General features: G+C 35.7%; 1 protein-coding gene across 2 annotated transcripts; it reads left to right on the top strand.

Moving 5' to 3' along the window:
• The first annotated feature begins 6585 nt into the window (after positions 1 to 6585).
• On the top strand, positions 6586 to 16198 carry lov (BTB/POZ domain-containing jim lovell protein). Of its 2 annotated transcripts, none has more exons than XM_088040748.1 (5): positions 6586 to 6753; positions 9769 to 10313; positions 10369 to 10892; positions 11860 to 11982; positions 13459 to 16198. In XM_088040748.1, exons 2-5 carry the CDS (start codon positions 9865 to 9867, stop codon positions 14043 to 14045), a joined length of 1683 nt encoding a protein of 560 aa, XP_087896874.1. In that variant the 5' UTR covers positions 6586 to 6753; positions 9769 to 9864; the 3' UTR covers positions 14046 to 16198. The 2 variants fall into 2 exon arrangements, with proteins under 2 accessions (XP_087896874.1, XP_087896873.1); XM_088040747.1 differs by lacking the exon at positions 6586 to 6753 and adding an exon at positions 6757 to 6817.
• Positions 16199 to 16207: the final 9 nt, after the last annotated feature.

The following is a 16207-nucleotide window of genomic DNA, read 5'->3' as shown; positions in this document are numbered from 1 at the left end:
GCTCAAGGACGGACGATTGTTCCCACAAACATGAAATTTTGATCAACGACCCCAAACATGTGACGGGCCGTATTATGACTCTGTCATAAATGTGACACCGTTTTGACCAAAATTTTACAAAGCTGAATATTCAGTAGTCCTGTTATTGCTGTAAAATGCAATTTGCACACACTTCTTTTCTTATTTTGCTCATTGAAATTTGGCCAAATCATGGAAATTTAAAAAAAAAAGTTTTAGACTATTCAAATTCTGGAAAGTTACTATTTTTGAGTTGGTTATTAACTCGACCAAATCGCAGAATTGTACAAGGGATGATCAAAATTTTGGAAATTTGATTTGTAAAACAAACCAAAAATATATATTTTTTTTAATTCGTGTTTCTCATAATTTGTGTGCTGACAATGACAATTGTGGAGTTTACTACTTTTTAATTATTTATTGACTTTACCAAATTCCAAAATTATATAGCGGAAGACCCAAACTTTAATTTTTTTTAGTTATGCTTAAAATTTCCAACGTTTTTTAAAAAAATCCTAATTCGGTCTATTTTTGTATTACGGTAACGAAATTTGGGGGAGTTACTACTTTTGAAGTGGTCATTAACTGTAGCAAAATACAAAATTATAGAGCAAAAGACCCAAGTTTTAGAATTTTTTATTGTCCAGATGAGTAAAAAATCTCCAAAATTTTCCAATAAAATTCCTAATTCTGTCAATTTTTGTATTACGGTAACGAAATTTGGGGGAGTTACTACTTTTGAAGTGGTCATTAACTGTAGCAAATTACAAAATTATAGAGCAAAAGACCCAAGTTTTAGAATTTTTTATTGTCCAGATGAGTAAAAAATCTCCAAAATTTTCCAATAAAATTCCTAATTCTGTCAATTTTTGTATTACGGTAACGAAATTTGGGGGAGTTACTACTTTTAAAGTGGTCATTAACTGTACCTAATTGCAAAATTATCGAACAAGATACACAAATTTTAGAAATTTTTGTTTTCTAAAGGAACCGAAAATTTCCAGCATTTTTTTATAAAATTCCTAATTCTGCTAATTTTTGTTTTTGAGAAATGGAATTTGGGGAGGTTACTACTTTTGAATTATTTATTGACTATACCAAATTCCAAAATTATAGAGTGGAAGACACAAATTTTAGGAATTTTGATTTTATTAAGAAGCCAAAAATTTTAACATTTTTCAATAGAATTTCTATTTTTGTTAATTTTTGTGCTACGACAACGAAATTTGGAAGAGTTACTACTTTTAAACTATTTATTAACTGTACTAAATTGCAAAATTATAGAGTACAAGATTCAAATTTTAGAAATGTTTATTTTACAAATGAGTCAAAAATCTCCAACATGTTCCAATAAAATTTCTAATTCTGTCAATTTTTGTATTACGGTAACGAAATTTGGGGGAGTTACTACTTTTGAAGTGGTCATTAACTGTAGCAAATTACAAAATTATAGAGCAAAAGACCCAAGTTTTAGAATTTTTTATTGTCCAGATGAGTAAAAAATCTCCAAAATTTTCCAATAAAATTCCTAATTCTGTCAATTTTTGTATTACGGTAACGAAATTTGGGGGAGTTACTACTTTTGAAGTGGTCATTAACTGTAGCAAATTACAAAATTATAGAGCAAAAGACCCAAGTTTTAGAATTTTTTATTGTCCAGATGAGTAAAAAATCTCCAAAATTTTCCAATAAAATTCCTAATTCTGTCAATTTTTGTATTACGGTAACGAAATTTGGGGGAGTTACTACTTTTGAAGTGGTCATTAACTGTAGCAAATTACAAAATTATAGAGCAAAAGACCCAAGTTTTAGAATTTTTTATTGTCCAGATGAGTAAAAAATCTCCAAAATTTTCCAATAAAATTCCTAATTCTGTCAATTTTTGTATTACGGTAACGAAATTTGGGGGAGTTACTACTTTTGAAGTGGCCATTAACTGTAGCAAATTACAAAATTATAGAGTAAAAGACCCAAGTTTTAGAATTTTTTATTGTCCAGATGAGTAAAAAATCTCCAAAATTTTCCAATAAAATTCCTAATTCTGTCAATTTTTGTATTACGGTAACGAAATTTGGGGGAGTTACTACTTTTGAAGTGGTCATTAACTGTACCAAATTACAAAATTATAGAGCAAAAGACCCAAGTTTTAGAATTTTTTATTGTCCAGATGAGTAAAAAATCTCCAAAATTTTCCAATAAAATTCCTAATTCTGTCAATTTTTGTATTACGGTAACGAAATTTGGGGGAGTTACTACTTTTGAAGTGGTCATTAACTGTAGCAAATTACAAAATTATAGAGCAAAAGACCCAAGTTTTAGAATTTTTTATTGTCCAGATGAGTAAAAAATCTCCAAAATTTTCCAATAAAATTCCTAATTCTGTCAATTTTTGTATTACGGTAACGAAATTTGGGGGAGTTACTACTTTTGAAGTGGTCATTAACTGTAGCAAATTACAAAATTATAGAGCAAAAGACCCAAGTTTTAGAATTTTTTATTGTCCAGATGAGTAAAAAATCTCCAAAATTTTCCAATAAAATTCCTAATTCTGTCAATTTTTGTATTACGGTAACGAAATTTGGGGGAGTTACTACTTTTGAAGTGGTCATTAACTGTAGCAAATTACAAAATTATAGAGCAAAAGACCCAAGTTTTAGAATTTTTTATTGTCCAGATGAGTAAAAAATCTCCAAAATTTTCCAATAAAATTCCTAATTCTGTCAATTTTTGTATTACGGTAACGAAATTTGGGGGAGTTACTACTTTTGAAGTGGTTATTAACTGTACCAAATTACAAAATTCTAGAGCACAAGACCCACATTTTAGAATTTTTTATTGTCCAGATGAGTCAAAAATCTCCAATATTTTTCAATAAAATTTCTAATTCTGCCAATTTTCGTATTACGGTAACGAAATTTGGGGGAGTTACTACTTTTAAACTGGTCATTAACTGTACCTAGTTGCAAAATTATCGAACAAGATACACAAATTTTAGAAATTTTTGTTTTTTAAAGGAACCGAAAATTTCCAACATTTTTTTATAAAATTCCTAATTCTCCTAATTTTTGTTTTTGAGAAATGGAATTTGGGGAGGTTACTACTTTTGAATTATTTATTGACTATACCAAATTCCAAAATTATAGAGTGGAAGACACAAATTTTAGGAATTTTGATTTTATTAAGAAGCCAAAAATTTCCAACATTATTCAATAGAATTTCTATTTCTGTCAATTTTTGTGCTACGACAACGAAATTTGGAAGAGTTACTACTTTTAAACTATTTATTAACTGTACTAAATTGCAAAATTATAGAGTACAAGATTGAAATTTTAGAAATGTTTATTTTACAAATGAGTCAAAAATCTCCAACATGTTCCAATAAAATTTCTAATTTTTCTGTCAATTTTAGTGCTACGGCAACGAAATTTGGGGGAGTTACTATTTTTAAACTGGGCATATACTGTACCAAATTGTAAAATTCAAGAGCAAAAGTCTCAAATTTTAGACTTTTTTTTTCAGAGAATTTTGTCAATTTTTGTTCTAGAACTATAAAATTTGGCAAGGTTATCACTTTTGAATGGTTAATTAAATGTGCCAAATTGCAGAATTATAGGGCTAAAGACACTAATTTAAAAAAATATACATTTTTCTGATGAGGCAAAAATCTCCAAAAAATCTTAATTTTGCCAATTTTCGTTTTTGAACAATAAATTTTAGTACTACTTTTGAATTACTTATTGACTATACCAAATTCCAAAATTATAGAACGGAAGACACAAATTTTAGCTTTTTTTGTCAGATGTGCCAAAACTCTCCAACATTTTTTAATAAAATTTCTAATTTGGGCAATTTTTGTGTTACGGCGACAAAATTTGCTGGAGTTACTACTTTTAAACTGGTTATTAACTGTACCAAATTACAAAATTATATAGCAAAAGACCCAAATTTTAGAAATTTTTATTTTCCAGAGAAGCCAAAAATTTCCAAGATTATTCAATAATATTCCTAATTCTGTCAATTTTCGTTTTTAACCAATGGAATTTGGGGAAATTACTACTTTTGCATTATTTAGTAGCGACACAAAATTCTAAAATTATAGAGTGAAAGACACAAATTTTAGAAATTTTGATTTTCAAGAGCAGCCAAAAATTTACAACATGTTTTAATAAAAATTTTTATTCTGTCAATTTTCGTGCTACGGCAACGAAATTTCGGGGATTTACTACTTTTAAACTGTTCATTAACTTTACTAAATTGCAAAATTATTGAGCGAAAGATCCTAATTTTAGAATTTTTTTCCAGAGGAGTCAAAAATCTTTAACGTTTTTCAATAAAACTCCTAAATCTTTTAATTGTTATTCTAGAACTATAAAGTTTAGTAAGGTTATCACTTTCAAATATGTAATTAAATGTACCAAATAGCAAAATTATAGCTCCAAAGATACAAATTCTAGAAATTTTTATTTTTAAGACAAACCTAAAATGTGTGCAGTTTTTTCAAAGACTCGTATTTCTGACAATTTTGGTGCTATAAGAATCAAATTTAATGGCGTCAATATATAAAAGTATTATTCTAATAAGAAGACAAATTTTAGAATTTTTTTTATAAGAATAAGAATAATTCTGTCATTGTTGCATGGTTCTCAATTTTAAGAACCTTACCGAAGCTGTCAAAAAAATTAAATTTTCTTGTTAATTTTCCCCAATTTTTCACTTCTCCTCCGATCGCAAAGATAAAATCCCCTCGCCGCCCTCCGCCGCCCCACTGAAATCTCCGGGTTCCTCAGGTGCCATCCGCGTATTAGCCGGTGACATGTCCCGATGATATATGCGTTTGTATTATTACGTTCACATGTAGAACTTATATCTAAACTTGGGATTCATTTAAAGTTTGGAATTATTAATGAGCCAGCTCGGATACATTACTCCGCATATGCTTCGCTAATGAGTTTGTTTGAATTATTAATTTATTACAATTTCATTTGCGGTTACGTGTTGTCGATCTGTGGATCGATGGGCCGACGATGGTCCGTTCCAAGAAAAAAGGCGTTTGTTTTGACGGCATGGGACTGACGGAACTAACCTGGGCTTTAGTCAATGTGAAGACACCAACAGGTTAATAGTGCCGTTTTCGTAGGGGAGCTGAATTTTAATGGCAAGTGCGGCTTGTTACGGTGTTCGGGAGAAATTTATACGAGGGAGAACGCTGGAGACGAAATAGAGGTAAATTCGCACAATTTTTTCTTCAATTTCCCATGTCTTTAACCTCTTGAAAGCTTTCGCACATTTTCGACCACATGTTCTCTGTGTCAATATTCTTACCGTGCGACGTGTAAGAACAATGGCATTTCTACCAGTTCAACAAGAATTCCTCCACTCTTTTCTCGAAAATTGTGATCGGCTTAGTCAACTCTCCAACTCGTAACTAATAGATTCCAAAATCTCCGTACCATTAAAGTGTACAACGAACAGTAGCTAGCGTCACGTGATAATTATAGTAATTATCCGTGTTCGTTGGTTATGTATAATTCCACCTATTATGTTTTAATCCGCTTATATTAACTCATTTTTCAACGATACATGCCACATTGTACGTTTTAACTTTGCGTCAAGTTTTGTCTTTTGATTCCAACGAAAGGAAGTTTGAATGGGGTCTGAAGTGAGCGCTCATTGAAAATTCGGTGCGACTTGATGGGGTTTTTCGACTTGAAATAATCTTGCTGAAAATCGGCTGGGATTATTCGAGTCAAAACAGACCCACAAGCTGACTCGCTGTTTACAAGGATTAGGCCAGAGGTCATAAATTTCTTTGCAAATTCGGACTGATGATAAGAGCGACGACTTTCTAGGACTTTTTCCGAGAAGGCAGAACCGTTCTACCTGAGGCTCTTCGCAGAAACGTACTGTATGTTGTGTTGTGTTAATAATAACGAAAAAAATCGGAAATGCAGTCATCACTGAATAAGTGATGAGCGCGATGAAATATTAAGTCAGCATGCATCGATGGAAAAAGATCAATACCTGTCGAGTCCGATAATCTTTGTGTTAATTATTTGTTAATTTTGAGAGTTAAGAGAGTTTGGGGGTGAAGTCGGTCAGTGTGCGATGCAACCCGTGGAAAAAATCCCGGATTCTCATGTGCGTTGGCGCGGCAGTCTGAGAAAATTCTCCGGTCTGTCGTCCGCATCGCGTCAGTATGTCCCGGAACTCCCGGAAATCGCGAAGAAAGTCCGGCGTCGTGAAGAAAGTAAGAACGAAGAGAACCGATTCGCTTCGGGCGTAATTAGTGGTCGACGAGAGAGAGGGCAGAATACGTGTGTGATTCTAAGTACTCGCCGCCCCTTAATTTATATCTAAGGGTAAAACAGTAAGAGTAAAGAGAGGGTGGGGAGAGTCTTGCATGAGGGGAGGCAAGGCGCAAGCGTTCTTGCCTCTCGCCAAGCTTTGTCTAATCGGATTCATTAACGGGGATCCGGGAATTATGCGTCCATTGCGAGTCGGCATATTTTTGAAAGCAGTCGGACTCGGCGCCCCCTCGAGAAGACTTCAAGGTGCAAGGTGCGTCCACAAGTGACGAACAATACACGTGTCGGGGTGCTCGCCCATGTGGACGTGTTCGCGCGACGCGACACACCACGTGCTCCTTTTTATCCACGTCCAAAAACTACCAAATCCCGATTCACGCATGCTTTCGGATGACCGGTGTGTGAATTTCTGTGTGATTGTGTGATTACGGTAAGACGACGATTACTTTCTTTGACAACACTTGCGGGAGGCTCTGGGGGCTTTACATGACAAGGTATTGTACTGTGACAACATTTCAAGACGGACAACTTTCAGAAAATTGGCTTCTTTAAGACTTAAGAAATTCTTTAAAATTATTTATAAAGTCGCAACTTTAGTTCAAGTTAATACTCGACTATTTTAAAGTCCACTTTTTTATTCAATTCCAGCTGTCATGCAGTTTCTAAGTTGTTTGACCGAAGAGACCATTTCTGTCAAAATCAACAAAAGATTTAATTGCGAAATTTTAGCGAATCCTGAAAATTGTTTAATTAGTTTAATTAATTAAAATTTCTCGACGTTTTAATTTTCTTAATTAATGACGGATTTTCTGTATTTACAAAAACAATCAACCTGAAAAGTCTATGGTTAGGAAAAATTTATCAATTTTTAGCATACTTATGTGGAGTTTGAAACTAAATTTTCGTGTTTATCAGCCAGCCTCCAAAACACCGATTTTAGATTTTTTCTGCAATATTTTTTCGTAAAGTGTACAATACAGTATTGACCCAAAGACGAAATACCAATTTCTATGAAAATAAAGTGCGTTATGTAAGTTTTAATAATTTAATTGTACCTACAGAATTTCACTATTTTTGCGCGTAGCCATCAAAATATGGGACAGGCGGCCTTGTTAATTTTACATGTTGGTATTACTGTTTTTTTAATTTCCATAATTTCTTTTTTCTATTTGTATTAGTTTATACGGTTTTTTGCGCTATTTCGTAGTTCATCGAATTTTATTTTTATTTCTTTGTATTTTTAAAGTTTTCTGCCTTCATTTAGATTATTAAGAGTCGTTTTTTTTAATTCTGATTATTTTTGGGATTTTTATAATTTTTATAGCCGGTTTACACAATAATTTAATTGAAATTAAGTTAATTCCGCAACTACATTATTTGCCGATTGCTGATTTTTGATTGACGAAAAAACAGTTACATGTTGTTATAACATAATGTTAAATATTTAATTGGAATTAAAGATTTAATTTTTCTGTAAACAGTTTCTTAAAATTATACAAATTAATAGGATTTTTATCAGATTTTGTAAAATTTTTAGAGTTTGTACGGTTTTTGAAACTCTTTCTGTTCTTCAGATTTTTTATTGGATTTCTTTAAATTCTTTTAAATATCGATACATATTTTCATTAATTTTTTTGAGATTTTTTACTTTTTTTTTTGGTCGCGAATTTTTAAAGTAATTTTTAAATCTAAGAAACATTTTCTTAGAGACAAAATATACAGGGTATTTTTGAAATGCTTGTACAAAAAAAATGGTAATTCCTTATCACAAATTGAGTCTCTTAAAAGAAAAAAGTTTTAGTAAAAGTGCTTTTTATTTTCGAGACAAAATTATACAAAAAATTCAATAAACGTGCTTGTGCGCCACTGATTTAAAAGTGAACAAAAATTGAGTTGCCGGTTGCTTAGGAAACAAGACATTCCAGGTGCGTTTTTTGCCAGTGGTGTAGAAAGTACGTGGATTGGAGTTAATTATTCCTTGTCAGTTTTTGATTTAAAAATTGTTTTTTTATACCTTATACCCCTTCTTAAGTAGCCCAGAACTGTTTTGTATATGCATTTCAAAAACACTCTGTAGATACTACAGGAGGCTTTACAATTTTTTAGTATTGGTACAACTGTTTTTTTTTTATTTTTTGTTTTTAGATATTTGCTTTTCTTTACTATTTAAAATTTTTATATAATCCTAATTTGTATTTGAATTCTATTAGGTCTTACAACATTTTTTATTTTTTTAGATTTTTAAACATCATTAAAGATCCCAACTTTTTTAATGATTAAAATTTTAATGATTGTAAATTTTTGTTACTTTTCATAATTGTTCTCTTTTATTTAAATTCCATTTCTCCTTTTGATTGCAATTTAGTCGTCTAAAAATTTTGAACTCCTAGAAACTTTTTTTCGATTTTCAGTATCAAAATACTCTCCAGTTCGCACAAGAAGGCCTCCCAGCTTCTAAAGCCTACTTCGACGTCATTCACTTTTTACCGTCTTTTTAGCTGCTCGGCCGATAAACCGGCAAAAAGCGCCGAATTTCTCTCCACCATTTCAGCGTGTTTGTTTACGTCTTCGTGTCTTGTGTCGTTTCTGTGAAAGTAGGTGAAAATTGTTACGTTTTTCTTCGTATCGGAAATGCGTCACGCTGCAAGGAGGGTGAAGTTCCCACTTGTTATCCCGTCATGTAAGTCGGGTAAAAAATTAGCGAGTAATACATATAGAGTGTCCAGAAAATCTTGTTGAAGTAATTTATGTGTATTACCGAATTCCGTGTGTTGGAGCCAATAAAATATGCAAATAAGTTGGATGCTTGTAAAGTTGGTAACTTATGTGTAATGGTCCCAGTTAATCATCACGAAAATAGAAAGAGCTATGTTCGTTTAATAAATGATAATCCTTCGTTTTATATGTTATCGATCGCCCAATTAAATACTGAAATCATCAATGTCAATACTTAATAGCGTAATTACTATGGCCGCAAATTAAACCTTTGTGTGTTTGTCCAATGGGGTGCAAACGATCTTGAAAAAAATGAGACTGTCGTATTGATTGTGCACTTTCGGGATTATAAAACTGTTATCGAATCGACCCCTAATAAGCGATTATGGGAAACGTGCGCGAATATGTCACATACGCACGCAAATACACCGTTGCATGTCAACTCGATCGGGAAGGTTCGTGACTTTGTTCATATGAGTTTTATTCTAGGAATTTAATATGAATTTTGATCGGTTAATTGTTTACATGATTTGTGTGTGTGTGGCGTGGGGGGAAATTGACCCCGACAACGGGAAAATCGATGCGAAATGATCAAATTGCCAAGGAACGAAACAACTTTTGTCCCACGAAAGCAATGTGCGAATGTGATCCTTCCTCCCCTCCCCACACTCTTCTTTCTCCTCTCCCGAATTTAGTTTCCACGTGTTTTCTGACAGTTTTCTTGTTTCAGAAATTCAAAATTCCGCAGGAGACGAAAGAGAATGCCGCCCGCGCTCTGACCTCCCCCTCTGACCACGACACCCTCGCATAATCACAAAATCAAAAAATGACCCAATCCCATTACTCGTTGCGATGGAACAACCACCAGACCCACATCCTGGCGGCCTTCGATGCTCTCCTCCAAGCCGAAACTCTGGTGGACGTCACTCTCGTCTGCGCCGAGACGTCCGTTAGGGCCCACAAAGTCGTCCTCAGCGCCTGCTCGCCTTTCTTCCAGAGAATATTTTCGGAGAACCCATGTAAGCACCCGGTTATCGTCCTCAAGGACTTCAGCGGATGGGAAGTGCAAGCTATTGTAGATTTCATGTACAAAGGAGAGATTAGCGTGATACAGGAACAGCTGCAGAGTCTTATCAAAGCGGCAGAGAGCCTCCAAGTCCGGGGGTTGGCCAATCAAGATCCGTTCGGGGTGGACAAAGAGTCCACGTCTATCATTAACCAAACTCCGACGCCGTCGACGTCGCCGAATGATTTCGACCGGAACTACTTCGGGAGGTGAGTGGTGGGGTGATATCAAACAGCTCCTGGTACTCATGTTTAGTTCTTGCAGGTTTCCAACGCCCGGCGTCACCGTCCGTACCCCAGGAGAACGTACTTCGCCCTTTTCGCCCTTATCCTGCCCCTCCAACTATGAGCCCTCCATCAAACTCCCCCACATGTCCCGTCTATCATTCCCCGATTCTCTCCTCCCCCGCCCCGAGTGCCAATCCCCCCTCCTCCCCCGAAGGAAACAGGCTCGTCCTCGCCGCCGTTCCGGTGAAATGTGTGGCCTCCACGACTCCTCCAAGCCGTCGCCATCACCGTCCGACGAACCCACCCCCGAGAATCTCTGCGTACGGAAGAAAGAAGACAAACCGAAAGACGACGAAAAGATGCGAACGCCCGATCCATCGGGAAGTCCCGAAATAGATCTGACGTTACCAGCCAGCGGCGGCAAAGAGTTCAGGTCTTCACCACCTGTTAGTTTGCCGCCTACGATGAACATGAAGCAAGAAATTGATAACCATTCGCCTCTGCCGTTTCCACCCATGCCGTCGGTTTCAGCGCTTGCTATGACACCTCCGCATAGTAAATGTAAGTGGAGTTTTTAGCTTTTTCAGGTTGGTAGGAGATGGGTGGGTGAGTCATGCGATAATTGAATGTTGCGGAATTGTTATTATCGATGGTGTGATGGATGAGAGCGGAGGTGCGGGAGCGGAGAAAAATCGGGTTGTTTATTGCTTTGTGAACACCCTGTATGGGCCATTTCCTCAAGGCTCCACAACAGGACCTCTCCTATCCCAAATTGCTCAAAAATTAAAACATCAAACAGACTAACAAATATTTACACTCGTGGTCTTAATTATAATTTAATCAAAGTGGCCAACACCTAATTATCCACCAATAAACGCTCGTGCATATTTGAGGAGGATCGAAAATAGAAAAATTAGACGTTACACGGAGCACATGTCGATCGTTTTAATAGAATTTTTTCAACCTCGTCGGTTAGCCTTATAAAAAATTCTCTCTCGAGAATATAATTAATCGTCTTTGTTTCGAGATTACTCATTAATGATTCAAGAATTAGAAACTAGCTATTAATGTTGTAATTTAATGGTTTGATGGCTTCTGGATAAAAAACTTAACACTTTGTGCTTCCAGAAGAAAAGCCGTCGATCCGTCGATCGATCACGAAATCCCATGAAAAAATCGTTGCCCTGATTGATGGTAGTACACCATCGCCCTAAATAATATCACTAAATAATGCACAACGCGCTGATTTATTGAAAATAAAGTTGAAACTGGGGTTGCCACCTATTGAATAAGATCAATCCATTTTTAATGAGACTCATGTACTTATTAAAGAGTCTTTTTCCCCGCCTGAATTATGCATGGGAAATAAAATTTTATTTTTGTAATAATTATAAGAAATGTAAGTCGGCGTTTTCACGCAAACGATTTATTATTCATGGGACTTATACTCGACCATAGATGCAAACCGATTCATTATTCATCGACGGAAGGAATTATCGTAAATTACATAACGACTTTCTTTTCCCAGTTTTCGGCTTGGACTCGCCTTTGGGACTTTTCCCGCCGGGACTTGACGGGTGCAGGAATCCGCTTTTCGACATGACAGACCCCAGGACGACGCCCGATTCGCAGTTATTCGTTAAGAAAAAAAGTAAGTGCTAGAGTCATTTACATCACAAGCGCCGAAAAGACCTCATAGAGGAACGAGCGGTAATACGCCGCGAGCGGGATTTCGCTATGAGATTTTCGGCGAGGACTGTACATGTTTTTATACTGCTTTTTCCATAATTATTGCGTTTTTAGGAAAAAAAATGTCACTAAACGCTAACTGTCAAAATGATGTCAAGGTCAAATAAATTGTTTTATTATTTGGAAACAAAATTTGCTACATCTGCATCAACTTTCTGTAAATTATGGCTTCTCCTTGGTCAAACGCTAATTGTCATTTTCGAACAGTATAATTTTTTTCCAAGACCCCATATGAAAGTAGCATTTTCCATTTTCCGGTTAAATGACTCCGAAAGTTGATGTTTTCGTACATCCATTTCCGCTAGTAAAAGTCACTAGTGTGATAATATCCATTCACAAAACATAAAAATCCAGTTATCTTCGATTTCTGTAAAATCAGAGTGTACTTTTCGATCATCATTTCATAAGACTGTACTTTGAAGTTTGTTGTCAATGTCAGTTCAGTTTGTTTAATTTTAGTTTACCCTAGAGAACTTTTTAGGGTCTTGTTGAAACTGCCCAATGCAGAAATTATTTATTTCATACGCTTTCTTGCAAAGTGAGTCGAAATTAAAGATTCCATTTTGAAATTTTAACATTATAATTGTCAAATGTCCATTTGGTTACCAATCTCACCAACTGTTCCGTTTAGGGTTATTTATTATCGCCAACCATAGTAACTTTTATGTTTTGTGAATGGATATTATGAATATATCCGCACAGACCTGTCAAAATTGACAGTTATTTTGAAATACAAATGTACATTGGATTGCGATAAATTTGTGTACACTTAAAATATCAAGTAGCAGGATTTTGATGATTTTTTTGGCTATGTGGCTGGGGGTTTTTTTGGTTAGGTTATGTTAAACTGACAAATGCTGTCACAATCATTCTTGGCATTTTGATCAATTTTTGAATCTGTCAGTGTCAAAATGAAGGCAAACTCAATCTAGCATCAAATGGGTGTACGCAAATTTATTGAAACACAGTGTAACTCTTGAATTTTTGTCTTAAATATCTAGACGATTTAATTGGTGAGGTCGTTTCTGACATGTCAATTTTGACAGGTCTGTGCGGACATATTCATATCACACTATTGACTGACGTAAATGGATGTACGAAAACTATGTAGACTACGTCACTTTTATATGAGGTCGTAGAAAAATGACATTAAGAATAGATAAGAAATGATCTATTGTCGAAACTTATGGTTTCTTCCTGATTATATGAAGTCGTAGGAAAAATAGTGTACATAACTCGTTGGAAAGTGTCTTTCTTGCATTGGTGTAATATGTGCACTCGGCTATCTACATTCGCACTCGTGCGAAATTGGTCACTTTCCGTACTTGTAACGTAAATACCTATTGCGTTTTGAATATTTCGAACGTTGTGTTTTCAGTGGGCCGGCCGAAAGGGCAGCACTCCGCCCCCCGCGGCGGCCCTCCTCGTTCGTGGACCAACGCCGAACTGACCGAAGCCCTCCAACACGTCTGGAACAAGAAGATGACGACGTCGCAAGCGTCCCGAATATTCGGCATCCCGTACAACTCCTTGTTGATGTACGTCCGAGGGAAATACGGTAAAAGTTTGAAATTGGAACAGCTTCGCAAAGACTGCATCGGTGGGCCAACCGCACCCATGGACCTCCTGGGCATGGGCAACAACAACAACAATTGTAAAAGCGAACGCGACGGCGAAACCCTCCAGCCCAACACGCGGCCGTCCAGCACCGAAGAGACAGCTCCTCAGCCTCCGGTTTTCAACCCTTTCGCGCACAACTTTTATCCTGACTTTGGTACGGGTTTTCCGATTCCTGTTAGCATGATTCACCTGTTACCGCAAAGCGAGAAGAGTAGGGATCATTACGGTCAGGAGGAGGAGTGCAAGGGCGGGCTTAAGAAAGAAGAAGAGGAGGAGTTGTTTAGAGCACCGGGAGTGGGCGTGGATGACCGACGGGAATTGGTGCAACAGAACGGGCAGGACTAAACGCGGGGCGGGGCTAAAGGTTTAAGCGTTTCGGTTGGTTGTTACTCTAGGCTAATACTGTACGTGCTTCCTCATTTCACGTTCGTTTTTCCGGGATTAGAAGAGGTCGTACGGATTGACGTACGGTTTTTTTATAAGACTGATATATCATATTGCCAACGTTCCAACATTTACAGTTTTATTGTTTACAGACCACTACAGTTCCTCAGATATTTTAATATACAGATTTTTATTCTATATAGGAAACGGTTTTCTGTTTTTTAACACTCCTCTACAATACTGCGATATTAGGAAACAGTAATTTTTTACTCAAGTTTGTACAGTTACAGATTATAAATGATATAACTGAATATTTTGTTCTACAGAAACACTACTTTCAGTATTTTTATAACCTGACCCGATAATACAGACTACTATACAGATTTTTATACAGTTTACAGCAGTTAATCGTTGATATTAAACGTTGGAACCGACTGATGAAATTTATTTGTTGACGCAACGTTGTGATTGTTACCTTATTTATTCTCGGAAGGGTTGGCCACCCTTGGGTGGCACCCCCGCTCTCTCGTTTCTTGGCAAAATGATTGAAAAAGCGGTCTAGGACAAAATTCCAAAATAACCGGAGCCTTTAGACTACCACACAGTGAAAAAAAAATTCAAACGTTTGTACAAAAAATTATGTGTTGACTTAGTGTATGTATACATAAGATTCAGACTACTCGTAGAGCAAATTCGGTGTGTTATGCATAACAGATTTTACGCGGTAAGAAAAATTGTATAAATTTAGGTCATTTCATAGGTATACGGTCAACAATGTACAAATCTTCTCTCTTTGGCTGCAAGAAATTCAAACCGCTTTTCATCTCGTCACGCTACCGTGACACCAGCAATTTTTGTGATAACTATTTTTTTACATCCTCACCGCTTGGTGCACTCTCGGATCACTCGGATTTTGTTCCATTTACGTCCATTGCAGGGTACTAGTGAGTTCAAACTTGCAGTTTCAAATCATACAAACTCGATGACACATCACTAGGATAATAATTTCGATCTCTGTGTGATTTCTTTTCCCGTTTCTTCAGTCGCTGTGTTATATTCAGAGCAAGAAAATAATAATGTAAATTAGGATTCTTGATAAAATGTGATAACAGCCGTTTGCGGCTCGACATTTGTTAGATATTAGTAGTAGTTCGGACAGGGCTGCCAGCACTCGCTGTTCTTCGACGTTGGCAGCCTTGTCCCAAAGTGAGATATATGTTACCACTATTCTTCTGTTTATTTATTGATTCTCTTCGATTCCTCCCTAAACGACGAAGGTTGTGCACTAGTATTATTTTACGTTTCGACGCTTTTATTTAATTTCGCGCTTCAAAGTTCCTTGTTTTAACTGCAGTAACATAAATGGTGCTGGTAATTTTATATAAGTTGTACATATGACACTGACATTCCTACGAAAGTATTATTGATTTGCAGATAGTTCCTTTATTCGTAGTTTTTTTTGTGTATAGAGCGCACGTTAGATAGGTTTTATTCGCACTTTTTATTATTTATTTTAGTTGAGCACGAGCACGAAATAGACAATATTCAAAGAAAAAACTATAAAAGTTGAAAAAAATCCGCGAATGCAGGGTATTATTTTCTCCCGCCACAAGCAGTACCGTTAATACTCGAGTGCAATATTTTCCAAGTTTTTCGATGTATAAAAGAATTTTCGAAATTCAAAAAGGAACGTATCCCTGGCATAATTGTGTATAAATTAATGTTGCAATCTGTAAATGGTGCAATTTGTAAAGAAATTAAACGATAGAGTAAATATGTTAAGCACCTCGTACTTTTGTTTCGTTTCGTCTTTAGTTCTCGACTCCAAACAGGGTAAATTAAAACAATATCCATAGAGATTTATTTTACAAAACACAGTGTATACCAAATATAAAGTACAGTATACAAAGTTCGCGAACATGTTCGTTGTTACCGCAACAAGCGCGTTCGCAGCGTACGAGGTGTTATTATGTGCATTTTACAGCACATGTAATAAGAAACATTGTATTATAAATATGTAGGTACATACATTATACAAAATAGATATTTGATATTTAGGTAGGCCTAGTTTTTGATGATGTTAAAATAAAATTAAATAAAGCTTCGTGAAAACACCTGTTTTG

This window comes from Gnatocerus cornutus, chromosome 7, assembly GCF_029298725.1.
Source record: "Gnatocerus cornutus isolate USDA-ARS CGAHR chromosome 7, icGnaCorn1.1, whole genome shotgun sequence".
In the NCBI taxonomy this organism is placed as follows: Eukaryota; Metazoa; Arthropoda; class Insecta; order Coleoptera; family Tenebrionidae; genus Gnatocerus; species Gnatocerus cornutus.
Note: the sequence above shows the minus strand (reverse complement) of the source record. Positions and strands in the feature narration are given on the sequence as shown.

Excerpts from the sequence above, each read along its gene's own strand:
- lov (XM_088040748.1), top strand. The coding sequence starts at position 9,865 with ATGACCCAATCCCATTACTCGTTGCGATGGAACAACCACCAGACCCAC. Across the intron at positions 10,893-11,859 it reads GACACCTCCGCATAGTAAAT|TTTTCGGCTTGGACTCGCCT; the intron begins GTAAGTGGAGTT and ends TTCTTTTCCCAG. Across the intron at positions 11,983-13,458 it reads GTTATTCGTTAAGAAAAAAA|TGGGCCGGCCGAAAGGGCAG; the intron begins GTAAGTGCTAGA and ends TTGTGTTTTCAG.